General features: G+C 43.6%; 1 protein-coding gene across 1 annotated transcript; it reads left to right on the top strand.

Moving 5' to 3' along the window:
• The first annotated feature begins 8807 nt into the window (after positions 1–8807).
• On the top strand, positions 8808–21935 carry ASF1B (anti-silencing function 1B histone chaperone). Its single transcript, XM_084838493.1, has 4 exons — positions 8808–8952; positions 13874–13989; positions 15705–15881; positions 20689–21935. Exons 1-4 carry the CDS (start codon positions 8844–8846, stop codon positions 20884–20886), a joined length of 600 nt encoding a protein of 199 aa, XP_084694619.1. The 5' UTR covers positions 8808–8843; the 3' UTR covers positions 20887–21935.
• The last annotated feature ends 618 nt before the right edge of the window (positions 21936–22553 follow it).

The following is a 22553-nucleotide window of genomic DNA, read 5'->3' on the forward strand; positions in this document are numbered from 1 at the left end:
AGGCAGGTATAGACTGGCAGCAGCTCTTCCAAAAATTCTTATAGAACGACTGAACCTGGGACATTTGGCATGCAAAGCACATGCTATACCATGGGGCTACAGCCCGTCTATAAGGGGAATATGGAAAGTTGAGCATAATGGCCGTCACTCCAGAACATTTTCCTCACAGGCAGGACTCTCACATTACAGCCACCTAGTGCCTCAGAGTGAGCTACTGAAGGAGCCAAAGATGTCTTTTTCAAAACCTCAGCATTGCTGTTTTGCTTATTACAGGACTTGCCCTGGCCTTATTTTACTTATTAGCATGTAGGCTCTGGCTGTGGCCTATACAACGCTGCTGCTTCTTGCTTAGTTTTCTGTGCAGCTATGTGCTACAGATTGTTGTTCAGTTGTTCAGTCGTGTCCGACTCTTCGTGACCCCATGGACCATAGCACGCCAGGCCTTCCTGTCCTGCGCTCTCTCCTGGAGCGTGCTCAAGTTCATATTCATTGCATCCGTGATGCTATCTAGCCATCTCATCCTCTGCCGTCCCCTTCTCCTTTTGCCTTCAGTCTTTCCCAGCATCAGGGTCTTTTCCAGGGAGTTTTCTCTTCACATTAGGTGGCCAAAATATTGGAGCTTCAGCTTCATTATCTGTCCTTCCAATGAGCACTCAGGGTTGATTTCCTTTAGGATGGACTTATTTGACCTCCTTGCAGTCCAGGGGACTCGTAAGAGTCTTCTCCAGCACCACAGTTCGAAAGCATCAATTCTTCGGCGCTCAGCCTTCCTTATAGTCCAGCTCTCACAGCCATACATTCCTACTGGGAAAACCATAGCTTTGATTAGACGGACCTTTGTCGGCAAGGTGATGTCTCTGCTTCTCACTATGCTGTCTAGGTTTGCCATAGCTTTCCTCCCAAGGAGCAAGCGTCTTTTAATTTCATGGCTACAGTCACCGTCTGCGGTGATCTTGGAGCCCAAGAAAGTAAAATCTGTCACTGCTTCCGAACCATGTGCTACAGAACCAATCCTTAATTTGTTTGTTTGTTTACCCACTGAATTAATTACTCCAGATAAAAACCCCAAGGAGGCTTAGGCTTATATTAAAAAAGGGAACAAAGAGGAGTTACATTTGGGCCCCTTCTACTCCCTCTGACACCAGCACCCACATTAAGGTGTATAGTATCTAAAGCCAGCCATGTTATTTCAGCACTTGAGGCGGAAAAGAAGCATCCCATAAGCATCTTTCCCCATCCCTGGCAGTAAAAATACAATACATGACACCCCCAAACTGCTGCCTGAGGCAGCTGCCTCATTCTGCCTATGGTAGGGCCAGCCTTGTCTGACACTTTGCATTGCTCTGGGGTAGAACACACACACAACCCACACACAAAACCCAATTCTCATTGGGTCATTACAGTTGTACTCATTGATTTCCACAGCACTCCTCCAAGCTTTGGTAACTGAGTAGCCCAGAGGTAGGTAATCGTTTTGGGCTGCTGGTACATCTGTCCATTTGAGAAACTATCCTGGGCACCACCCCAAAATGGCTCCCATGGGGTGTGTGGCAAAGGACAAGTAACCTGCCCAAAAGACAGAGATGGAGTCTGAGCCCCAACCCACTAAACAACTTTTTAAAAAATTAATCTTTTATTGTGAATTCTTACAAAACAAAACAAACTGAAAACATTACAAAACCTAAAAAAGAAAGAATTAAATAAAAATAAAAATACAACATGTTCAAAATCCTCAGTTTCTAACATTACAATATTCGAGGGGGGAAAAGGGGGGGGGAAGGTTACACATAAACGTCAGTGAAAGCAGACCAAATATCCGCATATAAGTCCATTTGCAAGTTACGCCTATATACCACTCTTTCAAATGTTGCTAGTGTTCTTAAGTCTTCAGTCCATTGTGTTATAGGTGGTGAGCTTTTATCCTTCCAATATCTTGGTATCAGTCTTTTAGCAACCAAAAGGCCACAAAAAATCCATTTACGCTGATCATGTGTTACGTTCCAAGAAGCAGGTAAGTAATTTAAAAGAACATTTACATCAGTAAATATTAAAAAGCTTTCCAATACAAAATTTATCTGTACAATAACTTCCTCCCAAAAGGAGGCGGGCATTTCCAAAACATATGAATAAAAGAAGCATTGACTGCATTACACCTCCAATAATTAGCCGAATTTGACAAGCCTTTACTAAAAAGTTGTTGTGGCGTCCAATAGACCCCAAACAAGAGCTTTTACTGAATAAGGCATAACCAAAGATCCACTGAAATGTCCAGTACAGATGCCAAAATGGCAGTCCATTGATTAAGCAAAACAGGATGTTCCAATTCCCTGTCCCATTCCTGCTGTAAACCACTTGTCATATTTATTCATTGATTATAAATGTTTATAAACATGAATTGTAGGTCGATATATCTGATCAGCTTCAATAAGTATTTCCAATAGCGAAGGAGACTCTGAGGCAGTAAAAGCAGCAGGACTGAATCTAGATACCAACAAACTCATCATCAACCCCCGCTAATTGATCTAAAGTAAAGATCATCTTATCTGTCCAGGTTCACCATAAAAACATTTTCTTGCCAATCCTTAAATCTGGATTTCCCCATAAAGTCAATTTTGCATGGGAAAATGGATCAAACTGTAATTGACATGACATTGTAGGCCAGACTTCCTTAACTGCCAAAATTGTGGGAGGGGCTCTGTCTATCTTAATATGCTGAGAACCTAATACCATCCATTTAAAGAGAGGCTCCAAATAAGAAGATTCCAATACTGACCACGGAGGAAAATCTAATTTGAGTGGAAAAGACCAAAATGTAGTAGAGGTCTGCAAATAGGCCCAACGGTACATAGCTAGATCTGGAAAACCAAACCCTCCTTCATTAATTGGAAGTTGTATCCTCTTTAAAGATATTCTTGGTGGAGGGGAACCCCAAAAGAATTTACGAAACAAACAAAAACAAACTCAGTTTTTGGAAATAGTTGCCAGTTATAAGTATAGGGATCCCTCGTATAACATAAATAATTTGGGGTATGGTATTCATCTTAAGTGTATTCACCCTACCTCATAAACTCAACTTTAAAGATGCTCATCTGTCTGTATCTCGTGAAATATCATTAATCAACTTGTTTAAATTTAAACTAATCATTTCAGATCTCCCTCTAGGAATAATTATTCCCACATAAGTAATAAACTGTGGGCATTGATGAAATTGCCAGTTGGCTAATACACTAGAGTATATCCTATGTCCAATTGGCATTATTTCCGAGGTTGACCAATTAACTGAATAGCTGGACAATTCACTGAAGGTATTAATCAATTCATTAAAGCTGGAACCGACGACTGGGATCTCAAGATAAACAAAAGATCATCAGCATAAATACTAATTTTAAATTCTAATCCAAAATGGACAAATCCATGAATACTACTATTTAGTCGAAAAGCACATGCCAGGGGTTCCAAACATAAATTGAATATCCATGGGGAAAGTGGGCAACCTTGTCTGGTGCCCCACCCTAGTAAAAAAAAGGCTGAGAATAAACCATTGGTCATTACTCTCGCTCTAGGAGCCGAGTATAAAATGTTATTCATTTCAGAAATTCTATAAGAGAACCAAAATTAGTCAATGTAGTAAAAATAAATTTCCAGTGAATTTTGTCAAAGGCCTTTTCTGCATCCAAGGAAATGATGGCCACCTGATCAGTTCTTTCAGAGTTTAAAGCAACAAGATCAACAACTAATCTAAGATTATCAGCCCCCTGTCTATTTTTAATAAATCCTACCTGGTCTGGTCTAACCAATACAGCCATGACCTGTTGTAATCTATCAGCCAAGACTGCTGTTAATATTTTGATATCTACATTAATTTATGATATAGGTTGATAGTTTGTGCAATAGGTATGGTCCTTGCCTGGCTTAGGAATCACAGTAAGGTAAGCATCATTTAACGATGAAGAAAGGGAGCCCACTTAAAAAATAAGGTTATAGAGGCGATACACCTTTGGGGCTAAAAGCTAGAAAATGTTTTATACCATTCAATTGGGAATCCATCGGGTCCGGGTGATTTCCCAGTATTCATTTTCATTATTGCATTCATAATTTCCTCTAAACGCAGAGGAGCAAAAAGGTGTTATTATTGTGAAGATCTAAACGTGGAAGATGAATCTGAGAAAAAAAAGTGTCCATACCTTGCACTGATATCTTATTACTGGTACTATACAGATCAGCATAAAACTTTAAAAATTGTGAGTTTATGTCTGTAGGAGAAGAATATACTTTACCACTCTCATCTTTAATAGCTGAAATAACATTTTGATGTTGGTGCTGTTTAAGACAATGTGCAAGAATCTTACTAGGACGTTCACCATTTCCCCAATATTTCTGTTGTAGGCATGTCAGAGCAAATTCCGCCTGTTGTGAAAGGATATTATTCAACTCGCACTTAGTATTCTGTAGCTCTTGATAAAGTTGTGCTGTGGGGGAAGTGGCAAACTGAGTTCAGAGAGATTTCAGCTTCTTATTTAAGTGCGTTTTAAAGCTTTTTTTGATAGGAAGCATAAGAGATAATTTGGCCCCTTACAAAAGCTTTACTAGCCTCCCATTCAATGGTGCATGAACCTGATGTACCCTCATTAGTACTGAAATACTCTGTTAGTTCAGCTAACATCTGTGTTTTAAACTTCTCATCATTAAGAAGTGAAACATTAAAACGCCAAAGACCGGGGGCCCTAGGAGTATCAGAAAATTGCAGTTCCAAACATACTGGGGTATGATCTGACACTTCTGATGTATCAATCTTGCAATCTTTGATTTGACATACTAAAGTTGTAGAAATCAAAAAATAGCCTAATCTAAAGCAATTATGGTGAACTGGTGAAATAAAAGTCTACTTTTTATCAGCAGGATGTAAAATTCTCCAAGCATCAATTAAACCATATTCCATCACATAAGCCTGAAGTGCCAGTCTCACCGCAGATTAAGTCTTGGGAGAAGGTGTACTCCTATCTAACAAAGGATCAAAGACCTCGTTAAAGTCCCCACCCACAATCAAATAATCATAGGTAATATCAACCAGTTTATTTATTTATTATTTATTTATTGCATTTATACCCCGCCTTTCTCCCTCTCGCAAGGAACTCAAGGCGGCTTACGTTATCCTCCTCCTCACCGTTGTATCCTCACAACAACAACCCTGTGAGGTGGGTTGGGCTGAGAGTCTGTGACTGGCCCAAAGTCACCCAGTGAGCTTCCATGGCTGAGTGGGGACTAGAACCCGGATCTCCCGGCTCCCAGTCCAAAACTCTCACCATTACACTACACTGGCTCTCTAGCAAAGCAATCATGAAATATAGCCGGAGAATGAATATTTGGCCCATATACATTGATCATAACCATTAATTTGCCCATATACCTTCCTACCAAGATAAAAAAAAGTTCCTCAGTATCAAAAATCACCTATTGAACTGAGATAGAGTTGCTTATGAACCCCTCTACACTGTGTTGAAGTGTCTGTGACTTAGGCCTCCCCAACCCAATCCTTTTGCAACATCTGACGATCTGCAGCCATCAAATGAGTTTCTTGTAAGAAGGCCATGTCAACATCAACCTCTTTTAACTTGGTAAGAACTCTTTTGTTTGTTTACATTTTACAGGTCCTTGACATTCCGTGAAGTCACGTTAAACATTGAACATTAAAAAAAAAAAGCAAATTGTTTGCCCCTCCACCCAAACACATCTTTCTAGATTTACAAACAATGACTAAATTTATATACCATAATTGGTATAACAAATACATCCTTAATTTACATTTAGGACTAACCATTTCAAACGTCATCAACATTCTTGTTACGTAGAAACTGAGAACATTTTAAACATTATTCCAAAATATGAACAAAAATTGAAAATAAAAAACCAAAATAAAAATAAAACTCAAATAATCCAATTTATGTCCACCTACCATAAAAAAGTGCCAAAAAACACCCCTAACAAACCAAAACAAAAAAAACCTAAACAAAAACTAAAAACTTTTGGCTTCTGTTTGGACCAACGTGTAACTGCAATGCTCAGCTTGGCCCTTGTGGCATATTAAATACATACACAGAGCAAAGTTACAAACATTACAAATTTAACTAACAAGCAATAGTAATAATAATTTAAAAAAAGAATTAAAAACCCAATTGGATATTTTAACTAATATTATATCTGGAGATGTATTCATATGTGTACATACATATACACACACATACCAATGCATATGTGTATACATACACATGCATACACAGACGTGTATGTACCTACATAACCTTATTAAACTGAATTTAATATAGTAGTTACATATAACTTGTATTTACTAAAAATGTGTAAATTAACACACTCAAAACTAGGAATTATGTATACATTACAAGAGGAGAAGAAAAAAAGAAAAAAGAGAAGGGGGAAAGCAGTAGTATACAATGCATTTGATCTGGCATACCGCCCAGACTTATAACCCAAACAAAGCTTGACAGTGAATACTACCAGAGGAAGAGTAAAAAGATAAACGATAGAAAATGGCTGGATTCCAACTCAAGAAACTGAAGAAGTTGGATCCCTCGTTTTGATTATAATGCCAGTGAGAAATGATTCTGCAGCATCAGAACTTAAAAACTTCTTCATCTGGCCTTCAGTAAAAATGCAAAATGTGGCAGGATATTTGATATGATATTGCAAGTTAATTTGCTTTGTCAGATTTCTCACCTTGGTAAATTGTCTTCTTCTATCAGTGATTTCTTTAGTATAATCAGAAAGGAGCATAATCTTGTTGTTTGCACCGAACCTCACCCCGCTCTCTTGCTAAACGCATAAGATAATCTTTCGTGGAACCAAATAAAAATCGGACAATAACAGGTCCCACTCTGATGCCTCGTACAGAACTGGAAACAAGATAAGCACGCTCAATATCAAGTGGAAAATTAGAAGGCAAAGTCAATAACTCACACAGAAATTTATCCATGAACTCAGCAAGATGGAGATCTGTAGCCAAATCTTTAAAGCCAAGAATATGGAGGTTAGTTCTCCAAGCAAAGGCCTCCAGTTGAGAAATTCGAGCAGACAGAACATTATGAGAGGCATCCATAGCAGTTTCATGAACAGTAACGCATCAACTGCATTAACTTTTCACTCCATCTTTTGAAGACAAATATTAATTGAGTCCACAGGCTCTTGAAGTGTAGTGATGGAATCCTGAATTGTTTCAAGCTTCTTTGACTGCACTGATAACTGCGAGGACATACTTTTTATCAAAACAAGCAACTCCTCTCCCTCTCCTGCATCTTTAGAAACCTTTGCTGGGGGGGGCAGTTTTTTGGGGGGGTAGGTGGCGTTCCCAAGCCTTTCCTCCCCCTCGATGTTGCCAGCCTCCTCTCACTTCTGAAAGCACAACAAGCAAATATAAGTGTGGAAACTGAAAACAAAAGCTTAAGCAAGTTGAACTGCAAATACCCAGATAACACAACAGCCTTGAAGAGGTAGTTTAAAGCTGAAATTTGGGAGAGATGCTGCGACAAGCTGATCCCGACGCCATCTCCAACCGGCGCTCACTAAACAACTTCCTTTAACCCAGTTTTCAGCACCAGCAGAAATTTATTTCACAGCTATTCCAGTTGCCTATAAGAAAATGTGTTAGTTATTGTTGTTTTAGTGGAAGGGGTAACGCACCTTGGTAGGCACCAAGAAAGATTTCTGGGGATGCATTGGTGTCCACAAGCTCCATCTTGCCTACCCCTGGAGTAGACCACTGCCGCTTAGCTCTTGAATCCTTCCATTCAGGGCTATGAGGTCTTTTCAAAGTCCAGGACCAGAGAGGAAGGAGCCAGGTACAGAATCTGTGCCTCAGGTGACCTGCTGAGCGATGGTACCTCGTTATTCTGTTGTCTGAATTTTATTTATTGATTTGATTTATGCCCCACCTTCCCACAAAAAAAAAATTAGAGCTCAATGTGGTGGTTTTATTTATTGATTTATTAGCTGGCTATCTGGCAGGCTACCTGGCCACTCTAGGCGGCATACAATACTAATAACAAATTTATATAATCAACTGAACAACAACAAAAAACATAACGAAACAGCACAGCTCTAAAAAACCCTCACCCACCTCAAATGCCCACCTGAACAGGCAGGTTTTTAAAGCCCAGCAGAAGCTCATCAAAGAGGGGGCATGGTGGAGGTCACTAGGGAGGGCATTCCACAGCCTGGGGGCCACCACAGAAAAGGTTCTCCAAATCTCCGCACTACTACTGAAACCAGCAAGATTTAAAACTGCCCTACGCGCCAAATGGGATTACTAAGGGTTATATCTACTGTTAGTCCTACTTAGAGTAGACCAATTCAAATGAATGGAACTGAAGTTAGACTAGCATTGGATACGAACTTTGCAACCCGGAATTCCCTAGCTGCTGTTTCGATTCCTCCTTTGGGTCGGTCTCCTGCCGGAAAACGGCAATCGGCTGCCTGCGCTTTGGCGCGCAGATCTGGAGAGGCATAGCGCGCGCTCATTGGCGGGTGTGCGTGTGGAGGGAGGAGGAGCTGGAGGAGGAGGAGGAACTCGGATGCGTGATTGTTTAGACTCAGCTCCCGCCAGGGACAGGACTGGAAAGACGGATTGGTAGAGGAAGGGATGGGCGCGGCCCCGCGCGAGGAGTAGGCGGAGGGGCTCAGGCGCGAAGCACGGGGATTGGCTGCGGTGCGCGGGCTGCCGCGTGGCGATTGGCTGCGGTGCGGTTTTGTCGTTAAGCTGGTGGCGCGCGGGGGGGACCGGGAGGTGTTAGAGTGCCAGTAAGTACGCGAGTGGTCGGGGGAGAGTGTCTGTCATGGCGCGGGTGTCGGTCTTGGGAGCGTCGTTGCTGGAGAACCCGAGCCCCTTTGGCCACCCGCTCCGCTTCCAGGTGCAGTTCGAGTGCGGAGAGGCGTTGCCTTATGGTGAGTCTGGGGCGAGGCACAGAGCTTGACCCACACGCGAACTCTCTCCCCAGCCACCCAGAGCCTCCCTCCGCCGTCCCAGGAAGGCTCCAGCTAGCCCCCTCACTGCCCCAGCTCCTAACAGCGCACCCCCCAAGCATGGCAGGACGCTGTCATCTGGTCAAACTATAATAGCCTATGAATGGGGTGGGGACGACGACGACTGTGTCGTTACCTCTTCAAACTGGGCTTTCTTTATCTTAACTTAGCACCCCAAACTCAGGTCGTAGATTTTTGGTCTGGTCTAAACAGCCATCCCGGCTCTAGGCGGACCCGGTGGTTTGTGTCCGACTGCATCTGAGAAGACCAAGGTCTTCTTTACTCCATCTTTACTCCACCTCAAGGCTCACTGGGTGACCTTGAGCTAGTCATACTCAGTCCAGCCTACCTCACAGGGCTGTTGTGAGGACACAAATGGGTGGGGCAGAACTCTGTATATCATCTTGAGCTCTTATTGGGGGTTTCCAGTAATTACCCCTCCCCACCTTCAAGCCATGCCCCTTATTGACCTCCATGCCAGCAACTGTGCACAGAAAATGTACTTGCCTGGTGAGGCTGGCAGAGCTCCAGGCTGCCTGTTCTGGTTCTAGACATGCTGTGTCTTCCCAAAGATAATTGTAAATGCCTCTTTCTTTCAAGAAATAGTTGTGGTCTCCATTCCTACAGCAAGAGACTGTTTGCCTAACCTTGGTGGGATGGGGTGGGATGATGTTAGCCATATTAACCAGCAGTAAGCACCTAGCTGTTTAATAGCTATGCCTTCCTGGGGCATTTATTGGAAATAATGACATAGCAAACCAAATGGGCATTTCTGCCTATAGGACTGACTACATAACTTCTGTGGGGTAAGGCTGTACTCCAGAGTTGGCAATCTGAGTTCCTTCAAATCTCAATGGAACGTTGTTTGAAATTTATTATGGTGGTTAATAATTTTTCACTGGTCACTGCAGAGATCTGAGGCATGAATACTTGCACAACACTTCAGAAGGCAGAAACTTTGTTCCATTTCCTGCTTGATCATTTTGTAGGGCTCACAAATGTTTTTGCCACCTGATTATGATAAGTAATTCTCTGTTCATTCCTTCTTTGTGGCTTACAACAGTAGTACCCTGGTCTCAGTTCATGCTAAGCAAAAATCACCTAGTGCTATGGATTGCCAAAGTGATGTGTCTGTGCCTGCCATCCTGTAGTATACTTTACATAGTAACATGCCGAAAAAGGTGGCCCCTGCCCCAAGGAGCTTACAGTGTAAACTTCAACAGTGAGGACACAACCAAGGGAGTGTAGGGGGGAGACCAGGGTAACAAGACAAATGTGCACAAATGCAATGACACATAGCTAGACTTGGGTTTTAGTTTTGGAATAAAGGTTAATGGAGAGACCAGAGCCTTCATGGAAAATGTGGTATTGAAGATAGGAAGGTACCACCGCATAAGTATTCTGGCAAGAATTGCAGCCATAAGAAGCAGCATAAGACAATTGGAATCATAAAACGGGCAGGAGATTCTTGGATGGCTGAGGGTGGTAGCATTGGATGTTCTGAATGTTGCAGATAAGAGTAAAATGAAAAATAAAACCAGAACAATAGAGTGAAATAAAAACAAGAAGTGTGTTGGATATGGAAGGAGAAGTAGCACAGTTGTTGCACTGGACTTTTGGGTGTTGTGGTCCCTGTGAATTGCTGATATGGCAGGCTTCCCATTTACAAGAGTTGGTGGTCCACCCCCCCACCCCCATATGACAGAATGCAGTAATCTATAGTATCATCCTGTCTAGTTCTCACAAAGGCCCATACCTATCCCTTCCCCTACCAGTCTCCTTTCTAATTCTGGATCCTGGGCTAAGAAACCCAATCCCTCCCTGATGTTCACTTTCCAATCATTCTTCCACTGGATTGTCATTGTATTGTTCGAGGCAAGTTAAACTTGGTTCAGGGCTGTCTTGATAGAAAGCTGCTGCTCTGGTTTTTCTAAATGCTTGTTCACATAAAGGCTGTCAAGGCATAGTAATTCCTCAACCTTAAATTTATGCTACTGATTTTTTTATGAGCAGTGGGCACAAATGCAACTCAAGAGCTTATTCAATTATGGCTCTCTTCAGAGAGACAAAGTGTGGGACAGGCTTTTTAAATAGGGTAGCTTATGCAGACAGTTTACTTATGAACAAGCTTGGAGAATAGCACTGGGAAGTGGAAACTGTCACAGGATGCAGGTGAAGATCATATTCCATCTCTGCTTCACATTGTACTGTGTCTTGATACCACAGTTTCACTACACAACCATTGGGTGCGGTATTGGGTGTATAGTTCAGCATTGTGGAAATCACCTCTTTCATTAATATAACTGACTTTCCAGCCTTACAGCTGCAAAATACATACTTGATAGTGTTTGGGCAATATCTAGTGAAGTCTCAGAAGCTGGGTGAAGGGAGCGCAGCTGAGCACAGCAGGATTGGGAGTGGGGCACATTTTAATATTAAGAACTATAGTGGGGAGGGTTGGGCTGGCCCTCTCAGGATATTCCAGGCTCCTTCTCCAAACATTTATAAATTACATGTAGCTTATACATAGTGCAGAATTTAGGGTGTTGGTGCAGAGTTTTGGCTTTTGTGCTCTTTTTAAAAGCCCATGATGTATCTACAGACATTCTTAAGACTAGATTTTTGTTACAGAGTTGACTGGTGAGAACTGGAGGTATAGAGAATCACAAGGGCATCTTTTACTCTTGGGCAGGATGTTATGATCTACCCTTTGTTGACAGAGTGCTCTGTCTACTCCTTGTATGGTATTTGCAGCTTGGCAGATGCTGCAAGTTTTATAAATTTAATAACCTCTTTTGGCATCTGTCTATGCAAAGCGTTACCTGCAAAGTAATAAAAGTTCATAGAAGAAGGCAACTCATAGGAGTGAGCTGTAGCATGGGATCAACTTCCTTTTTCTGACTCCAGTTGTCAGGGTGGACACTGAGCCTATGGAGTCCCAGAGTAGTTCTGATTCTGAGGAAGAGCAGTCGCTCCTGGGAGAGGAGCGCGCTCCTCTTTCCCAGGGCCAACAGCTGATGGAGATTCCTCCCACCAGCATTCCTAGCTTAGATAGCAGTCCAGGGAGTGACCGAGTGCAGATAGCAGACTTGGTGGATGCGCGACGCCGACGCAGAGAGCGGCGCCAGATGGAGGGTGCGGAAAGGAGGCGTAGTGCCCAGTTGGCGCGCAAACAATGGCTGCGCCCAGAGGATCCAAGGGAAAAGGGGAGGGACTCTCCCTAGTCCTTAAGTTCAGGGGTCTGCCAGTAATTCCCGTTCAAACAGGGACCAACTGTTCCAACTTAGGGCATAGGTACTGTGCTGCTTAGATCTAGTTGCAAACGGTATAGTTGTTAAGTTGTAAAAGAAGAATAAAGCTTTGAAAGGAATCCCTTTGTCTGTGTCTGGACTTGGCTACTGGATTAGACTGAGAGAGGCCTCCAAGGAGCCCTTGACACCAATCTCCCAACAAGAAAAAAATCTCTTTTACACAAAAAGCCAGGAAGAGGGGTTTCTAATGAGCAACGATGGATACTTGAGCATTCCACACAGCTTCCTGTCATTCCTTGTTGCTCCCAGTCATTGCTCTCTTTTCAAACATCCCTTTTGGCACAAAAATATGGAATACTTGACTTTATTCATGACCTCTGATGGTTTGATGCAAGTTCTTGTAATTAGCATACCACCATAATTAGCTTACTACTGTACCACATGAGAGAGCTGTTAACCTTTATAGCTGCACCAGTGATCTGTCGTAGTTGATTGCACACAGTATTTTGTGACTTGTAACTAATGAGATGATCCATAAAGGCTGAAGATAGTTAAAATATTTTAAGAAGTCTCAGCAGAATCATAGCAGATTCTTCACCCATCTTGAGTCTGGCTTCCTCCTAGCTTTGCAGTTTGCATGGTAGATATATACTTGTTGAAGCTGAACACTGGGTTAACTGTTACTCTTGCTCCCTGCCCTCCCATTCAAGCATGGAACCTGGGTTTTTAAAAATAAAAGCCTCACGTGTACATTTTTCTTTAAGTTCATCAGCACCTTTAAAAAAAATGAAAACACTTCTTTAAAAGTTGCAAAACTGCTCTAAGGTTACAGGGAGAACTCTTGGTGATATGACAGTGCTGACCAGTTAGATCTATGCACAGCCTTCTTCCACTGCAAGCTTGCAAACAACTTCCTCCAGTTCAAGCTCTGAATAAAACATCAGTACTAAATATAGTGAGAATACTTTCAAATTTACTTGACTGCTCTACGAATGTTATGTCTATCTTTATCCAGAGTTTTCCCTGTCGTTGTTTAGGGACACTTAACACTTCAGCTGAGGAGATGCTTTTCTGAAAAATGTTTGGGGACCTATCAGAGAAAGATAGTTGACAGTTGTCTTTGCTTGATTGGCCAATAAGGTATTCAGTGGTTTGACTCAATTGGCCGGTTCACATGTAATGACATGCCACTCTGGGTGAATTTCCCCATGGGGCTTGTTGTGTGCTGGTTGAAATTTTTCAAATGCAAGTAACCGGGGGGCAGGGGGGGCTTGTTGTTACATGCTAATCCAGCCAGATAGGTTAAAACAGGCTGTGGGTTCTTACCAAACCACCCTAACAATCAACCCTGGCTGAGTTCACACATAACAACAAGCCCCAGCGCACCCCTGCTGCAACTTGCATTTTAAAAATGGTGGCCAGTGCCATGATGACAAGCCCCTTGGGGAAATAAACCCACAATGGGTTGTTATTACATGTGAACCAGGTCTGTGTATTGGCTTTCTGTGGGTGTGGGGAAATACGTTCCCCACAGTGATCTAGGATTTGGTTCTACACTTTCTGACTGCACCCCTGTTGTCTTTATCTTTCAGACTTGGAATGGAAGATCATCTATGTGGGCTCTGCAGAGAGTGAGGAATATGACCAAATTCTTGACTCAGTCCTGGTAGGACCTGTTCCAGCTGGGAGACATATGTTTGTATTTGAAGTAAGCTCTCATCTACCTCTCTCCTTTACTGCAAGGTCCCTCTAACATTCTTCTTTATCTGTAACATTGCCAGTTCATCAGTCTTTTCTCATATGGCCTCTTTATCATCCTTATTGCTTTCCTCTGACCCCTCTGTAGTGGTAAAGCTATACACAATATTCCAGCAGAAGATCAGGTAGTATAATTTGATTCATATTCTGTCTCCTATGTCTTCTTTACAGTGACACTGTTAATACAGCTCAAAATGAGATCTTTTAAAGTATTTTCTTTTGTTCAAATTTCTAACCAGCCCTATCCTAGAGTGCTTGGGTCAAGTGGCATTTTTCTAGCAGTGCATAAGTGAAAAGGCATAGAGACCTGGTTCATACATAACACTAACCCATGGTTTATTTAACCCATGGGCTGATGTGATTTGTGACTGAGCCGCACGAACAAACCATGATTTGTTAACCACAAACAACACAGAAAGGGCTGGTTCGCATGTCACAATAAACTACTGTGGGTTAATTCACTTTCAGGGCTCTGAGACATGCTGTGGCCGCTATTTTGAATATGCAAGCTGTGGCGAGTGAACCTGGGCGCTGTGGGTTATTTGAGGGTTAAACAACACTCACATAACCCTAGAACAACCCATGATAATGAAGGAGTGTGTTTGTGTGTCAGCAGTGGGAACTGGTAGCAGGAGACAAGGTTTATCTCAGTAGGGAGGAAGGAGTGGCACAAGGAAAAGTTCAGCATCAAAGTCAGGGAAGGAGTCCACTGCAGAGCTGAAGCACTGTTGACACAAATACGAAATGTATGACTAATAAACAGATAATGGAGAAGTTGTGTGGCTGCATTCTGGTGGATTTATATCCCCTAACAGTACAGATGGCCACTCCCCTTTGGTCACTGCTTTCAGGATGGCAATTTTGTTAAAATGTGGGCTGAGATGGAGGCTGATGAAATTTAGGGGCCCAGTCCATCAGCTTCAAATGGACACTCTGCTGCTTAACTTGCCTGCAGTTTATGATCAGCTATAAGCTCATCCCTTGCCTAGACTCCAGTTTGCTAATTAAGTTCTAATATGAAACTTCTATACTCATGGTAGACTGACATGAGGATAATTGTGTGTATCTGTTGCTTGATTTCCTGAGACTGTACTTGTTTTTTGTTTTTGTTTTGGCATAACACTGAGATAAATAAAAACTTGATGATGAACTCCAGTCTGCTGGCATGTCACCTATCACTTTGTTTCTTCAACATAAGCCCATCCCAGGTTCTGTATTCATTCAAGAATTAATGAGTGAACAGTGGTTAGGGTACATGCATTACATGCAGAAGGTCCCAAGTTCAGTCCTCAGCATCTCCAGCTAGGGCTGGCGGAAAAACATTGTCTGAAACCCAGGAGAGCTGCCGCCAGTCAGTGTCGATAATACTGAGCTAGATGGACCAATAGCCTGGCTTGGTATAAGGCAGATTCCTATGTTCTAAGATCCAATGAAGTCTAGTGAATAGCGTTTTGAGCTTGGGCCAGGTAGACCTAGGCTCAAATGTTGGCTCAGCCTAGAAGCTCAGTGGGTAACTATGAACCATTCAATATGACCTAACATACATCACAGAATTACCATGAGGATCAAATGGGGAAAAGCTTGTGTATGCTGGCCTTAGTTCTTTTGAAGAAGGGCAGTATGCAAATATAATTAACTTAATTCTCCTCTCCCTTTCCTCTGCAGGCCAATGCCCCCAACCCCGATCTTATCCCTGAGAGTGATGCTGTGGGAGTTACAGTGATACTTATCACCTGCACCTACCTGGGTCAGGAGTTCATTCGCATTGGGTACTATGTCAACAATGAATATATGGATCCTGAGCTAAGAGAGAACCCACCCCTCAAGCCAGACTTTTCCCAGGTGAGACAATGATATGATAAGAGCAGGCTCAGCCTGTCATTCCACTTGGCCTTCAGGAGACTCATGTCCTTGCCTTGGGAGTTTTGATTGGGGACCCTTAGTGTTCTGTGAACTGCACCTTTAGGCTGTTGCTGAAAGCAAAAAATAAGTGGTTTATCTATGCAATATCTGCTCCCTCGAGGCAGGATGAGGAGAAAATGCCTTAAGGCAGTGTTTCTGAAAAACGGGATGGGGTTGGGGAGAGGATTGCAAATAACTTTACTTAATCTTAATGGGAATAGCTTACTAACAGTTGAGGCTCAGTCCTGTGGAGAAACAATGGTGTTCAGAAAATTCCTGAAAGATCATAGTGGGATTGCCAGCCCCTGTCCTTTATTTTATGACTCTCACAAGTTGTATAGGAACTGGGGGGAATGCAGGTGCTCAGGATAGTCAAGCAGGGAAGAAACAGCACAGACATAATTGCTGGGTAGTATATTCAGTGAAGCCTCAAGTTGGGGGCAGGAAAGATCTAGTAAAAGATGTGCGATTTCAAAAAGCTTAAGGAACGCTTCCGTAAAGGATGTGGTTCTATCTTTTTAGGGAAGGAATGGAGCACAGTTCATAGAAGCAGGGAAGCGTGGTTCACCTGCTTTTTATATTTAGGGAAACATTTCTATTTGTGGCTATATTTTTGAAGAAATATAGTAACTCCTTGTCCTCATTAAAATATAGTACCTTTTGGGGAGTACAAAATCCTTGCAATGTGTCCATATAGCAGACAAAGCAGCGTAGTAGCCTTGAGACCCAGCCACTATGCAGGAATAGGGAAGCAAGCAGTTCAGCCCTTGTGATACAGAATGGAGCTTTGATTTTTCCAGGAGCGAAGGCACAACTTAAATACATTTTTGAAGAATGGAATGGTGATAATGGATGGCTACAACTGCATATAGACAACAAAGCCTTGTTTACAATTACATCTTGATGTAATTAAATGATTGATTCAGCTGTTGCAGAGCAGTTTACAGAAGAGCTTTAAATCTCAAGTGTAGATTACCATGTTTAGGTATCTACTCAAGTCCGTGTTGAGAAGATATTGATGGTTTCCTTCTGAGATGGGTCATGCTCTGACAAAGGGAAATCCAAAGGTTTAAAGCAAATTAATGTGGACTTTATCTGCTCCTTCTTAGCTGCTGTTCTCTTTTATCTCTTTTATCTTTTATACTGTTGAACATTTTATACCCTAACATTTTAATATGTGCCTGGGAGGACTATTGGGCAACTCAGGGGGTCGGGGAGGTGCCACTATAACTGTGGTCACGGGCGGGGGGGGTATGGTGTTGGGGGATTAACAGGCCAGCTGAGGAGAAGAGGGGCTAGACACCTTACAGTTGTCCCCTCTTCTGGTTCTTCCCCCAACCTGATGGTTCCTGGCAGCCTTACCAGTCTGCCCTCGGGTCTGCTGGTGCTGCTGCTGAATGCCAGGTCAGCCCAAAATAAAATCTCCCTCTTCCATGATTTGATTGTGTATGAGGGGGCTGACCTGGTATGTATTACTGAGACCTGGGTGGGGGAACTGGGAGAGGTCACTCTCTCTCAGCTGTGCACTCCTGGGTACTCGGTGCAGAACCAACACCGACTTGAGGGTCGGGGAGGGGGGGTTGCCATGGTCTATAGGAATTCAATCTCCCTCTCCAGGCTTCCTGCTCATTCGAGTGCAGATCTTGAGTGTCTGTACCTTGTGTTGTACCCAGGACAGATTATGGATTCTTTTGGTGTACCGCCCACCCCAGTGCCCATCAGACTCCCTGCCTGAGCTGACGAAGGTGGTCTTGGACTTGGTGTTGAGGACCCCTAGGATGATGGTCCTGGGGTATCTCAACTTCCATGCCGAGGCTGCTGTATCCGGGGTGGCTCAGGACTTTATGGCCGCCATGACAACCATGGGGCTGTCCCAACATGTCATCGGCCCAACACATATAAAAGGACACACGCTTGATCTGGTGTTCTCAACTGGGCAGGAGGATGGTGATCTGAAAGTGGAGGAATTAACATCTGTCCCTTTGTCATGGACAGATCACTTCCTGCTGAGGTTTAGACTTCTGGCAGCCTTCCCCCTCTGCAAGGGTGGGGGACCTATTAAAATTGTCTGCCTCCGGAGATTAATGGATTCTGATGGATTCCAGAGGGCTCTGGGGGATTTTCCTGCTGGTATGGCTGGTGCTCCTGTCGAAGCCCAGGTCGCTCTGTGGAATGCAGAGATGACTCGGGCGGTCAACACGATCGCACCCAAGCGCCCTCTCCCTCTGAGCAGAGCCCGGCCAGCTCCTTGGTATACACCTGAGCTGAGGGCAATGAAGCAAGAGGGGAGATGGCTAGAACGCAGGTGGAGGAAAACTCGTGCTGAGTCTGACCAAACACAGGTAAGAGCACACTATCAAGCCTACTCTGTGGCGGTGAGGGTGGAAAAGAGACAGTTCTTTTCCACCAGCATTGCATCTTCTCACTGTTGTCCAGCGGAGCTTTTCCGAGTGGTTCGCGGCCTGTTACATTCTGGGCCAGGGAGAGAGACGGTGGAACCCTCGGTAGCACGCTGTGACGAGTTTGCATGGCACTTTGAAGATAAAGTTGCTCAGATTCGTCATGAATTGGGACCACCATTAATGCAGTTCCATTGGTAGAGGCGTTCAGAGCACCGTCTGGTCCAGTTTTATTGGATGAGTTTCAGTTACTGAGGCCTGAGGATGCGGACAGGGCCAAGTCTGATCGACCACTTGTGTGCTTGACCCTTGCCTTTCATGGCTTATTAAATCAAACAAGGAGGGGATGTCTGGCTGGGTCCAGGAGGTTGTAAATTCCTCCTTGAGAGAGGGAGTGGTGCCTGCTGCTTTAAAAGAGGCGGTAATTAGACCACTCCTGAAAAAGCCTAACCTGGACCCAGAGGATGTTAGCAATTATAGGCCAGTGGCCAACATCCTCTTCCTGGGCAAGGTGCTTGAACGGGTGGTTGTAGGACAGCTCCAGGCACTGTTGAATGAAACGGATTATCTAGATACATTTCAGTCAGGCTTCAGGCCTAGTTTTGGAATGGAAACTGCCTTGGTCACCCTGTGGGATGACCTCTGCCGGGAGAGGGACAGGGGGAGTGCGACCCTGTTGATTCTCCTGGACCTCTCAGCGGCTTTCGATACCATCGACTATGGTATCCTTCTGGATAGGTTGTCTGGGTTGGGAGTTGGAGGCAGTGCACTACAGTGGTTCTGCTTCTACTTGGATGGCCGATTCCAGAAGGTGGTGCTGGGGGATTATTGCTCTGTGCCATGGCAATTGTGCCATGGGGTCCCACAGGGCTCTATTTTATCCCCCATGCTGTTTAACATCTACATGTAACCGCTGGGGGAGGTTATCTGGAGGTGTGAGCTGAGGTGCCATCAATATGCGGATGACACCCAGCTCTACCTCTCTTTCTCATCAAACCCAGGTGAGGCAGTGGCTGTTCTGAATCAGGGCCTGGGCACGGTAATGGACTGGATGAGGGCCAATAAACTGGAACTCAATCCAGACAAGACGGAGGTACTGTTAGTGGGTGGTTCGTCTGCCCGGCTAGGTGATATTCAACCTGTTCTGGAGGGGGTTGCACTCCCCCTAAAGGATCACGTTCGTAGTTTGGGGGTGCTCTTGGATCCAGAACTGTTACTTGAGGCACAGGTGAACTCAGTGGCACAGAGCAATTTTTATCAGCTTAGGCTGGTATACCAACTACGCCCTTATCTGGACAGAGATAGCCTAGCTACAGTTATCCATGATCTGATAACTTCTTGTCTGGATTACTGCAATGCGTTATACGTGGGGCTGCCTTTGAAAACGGTCTGGAAACTTCCGCTGGCCAAAATAGGGCAGCAAGATTGTTAACAGGGACTGGCCTGTGAGCTCATATTACGCCAGTACGTTTCCAGCTGCACTGGCTGCCAGTCCATTTCCGGGCCCGATTAAAAGTGCTGGTGTTAACATTCAAAGCTCAAAGCCCTTGGGGCCAGGTTACCTGAAGGATCGCTTCCTCCCATATGTGCCTGCCCGGACCTTAAGATCATCGTCAGCGGCCCTTCTCCGTGAGCCCCTGCCAAAGGAAGTGAGGCGGGTGGCTACTAGGAGGAGGGCTTTTTCTGCTGTGGCACTCCGGCTCTGGAATGAGCTCCCTAGTGAGGTTCGCCTGGCACCTACATTGTATTCCTTTCGGCACCAGGTGAAGACCTTTTTATTTTCCCAGGCATTTTAGCATTTTAGCTTTCTAAATTTTTAGCTTTGCTGTTTTAAATCTGTATTTTAAACTCCTGCACTGCTGCTAGGTTTTATTGTGGTTGTATTGTTATATTGTGGTTTTAATGTTCTATATATTTTAAATTGTTTTATTGTGTGCCGTTTGGTTTTAATTTTTGTGAACTGCCCAGAGAGCTTCGGCTATTGGGCGGTATAGAAATGGAATGAATGAATGAATAAATAAATAAAAATGGGAGTTGATGGGTTATTGCAGCAGACTTTTTAAGAGCCAGCTGCCTGTACACTCAAAGACGGAGTGTGAGGTTCAAAATGGCATTTAAGATTTGAACCTATGTGCAAGGTAAGCAGGTCCCCTGCACAGGGATGACCCTGATGTAATAGAATAGAAGCATTACCCAGAGGATCAATTTCTTCTTTGCTATAATAAAGTAGCGCTTTAAAAAAATCCATTCTCAGTTTATGGAGATTCTGCAGGAATTAGTGGCTGTCAGCCTAGGAAGCTGATTCCAGTATAAACCCATGTAACTTTAACTGCTCTTGTTACTTCCAGCTACAGAGGAATATTCTGGCCTCCAACCCCCGAGTCACCCGTTTCCACATCAATTGGGATGGTCCTAGAGACCAGATGGACAATATTGAAAATGTAGACCCAGAGCCTGATGGTTTCCTGTCTTCTAGTTGTGCCTACATCAAAGGGTTGGTCCCGTCTATGGGTCTGCAGCCTGAGAATTCCATGGACTGTATGTGATCCAAGCACAAGACTCTAAGGAATCCTGCACAGAGAAGGGCAACTGACAACATTTTTGTGGGAAATTTGGGAGGGATTTGTGTACCTGTGGCCAGTGAGGCAGGTAAAGTCCTAAATGGTATGTCTATATAGACAGACATTTTAGACCTCCTGTTGTATTGGTTTTTGTGACAGATTTGCCTTCCTTGCTCTAGTTCTGCCATAGTATTTCCTGGTTGGGACCTGGACTCTCCTGACATTGCCACTTGACAGGCATCTTGTCTAGCTTGACAGGATAAACAAGAATCCTCTTCCATATCTTCTGACATCTGAGACCAGTAAGGTCTGCCTTGTTACTGGAAGCACCCATCTTCTGAGAGCTTAATATAGTGGCCACCTTCATTTCAGGACAGTCTCAACCTCTCTCTCTCTCTCTCTCTCTCTCTCTCGGTCTTGATTCCTCTCTTCTTAGGAGTTGATCATCCTGTCCTAATTTTACAACCATTTTTCTACTGCTGTGCTTAGCATGAATGCTGCTGGAAGATAAGTTAAAAGCAGCATAGGCCGCTTTTTATGTGTGTCTTAACACTGGTTTTGAGAGCTCCCTCATCTAGCTTGCACTAGCTGCCTTTCTACCACAAAAGGTGTCCTCTCCATGGCCAGTGTCAGTAGGAATAGTACTCCTTTAGGTGGTAGCTAAGTTTACAAGTCCCTCTGCAGATATCCTTGCCTGTAGGAGTATTGAATATGCCTTTCTCATAAGATCTGCACTTGAGGCAATCTTGGTACTTGTTAGTACATATTCTCTTTCCACCCTTAGCAAGAGCCTCTACAAACTCTGCTCCCACTAGGATGGCTTTTCTGATAGGCCAGGAATTGCATGTGCATGAGAGGGTTTTTTTGGCCTGCTTCCAGTCCTGCTTCCTTATTTTCAGAGACTATATGCCCTGGCACTTGGCCTGTCTATTTCTCTCTCTGGTGTTATAAGAGATGTATGCTGTCTTTTAAACATTTTCACATTGTGTAATGGATGTTCAACCAATAAAACTTTTGGAAGAAACTGTTTTGTGATTTCCGAGTGATAGCTACAGCTGAATACATGAAAAAACCTCTGCATAGATCTTATTGTGAGTGGCTGCTCACTTTGACAAGTTAACATTTGGCAAGGTTAAACGATTGGTGTGGGTAGTTCTTGCTTCCTTAAAGCAAGAATGGTCAAACATTTGAATCGCTGTGTACGGTGTTACCTTAGCAGATCTATGGGACTTAATCTGGTATAAAGTAACATTGATTTAAGTCATGTAAGCAGGACAAGTTTTACTTTTCAGACATGCAGCATTCTGTGACAGCCTGATCCAAGCTATTCCTAGATTTCTAGGTGTTGGTCATGACCGGAATATTGTTTTCCACCTGAAGTGAGTGTGGTGTATCAGGTTAATACCTATTTTTTTAATTTTATAAAACATCTTGCCTTTGGCTCAGATCAGACATCATAAATATCAACCCATATTTTGGTGTTGTATAAAGCAGCCCTTTCTGCCCAAGGAACTTCAAAGCAATGTACAATAAAACATTACAATATTAGTAGAAAATGAAAAACCAATCTTGAAGACAACAGTAATGCAAAGATGAAGAAAGCACTGCTCTAGGAGAAGAGCTCCAAAACAGAATGCCTGAATCAATAAATG

This window comes from Heloderma suspectum, chromosome 2 (assembly GCF_057233095.1).
Source record: "Heloderma suspectum isolate Gila_16-S chromosome 2, 16-S_ref, whole genome shotgun sequence".
Lineage (NCBI taxonomy): Eukaryota > Metazoa > Chordata > Lepidosauria > Squamata > Helodermatidae > Heloderma > Heloderma suspectum.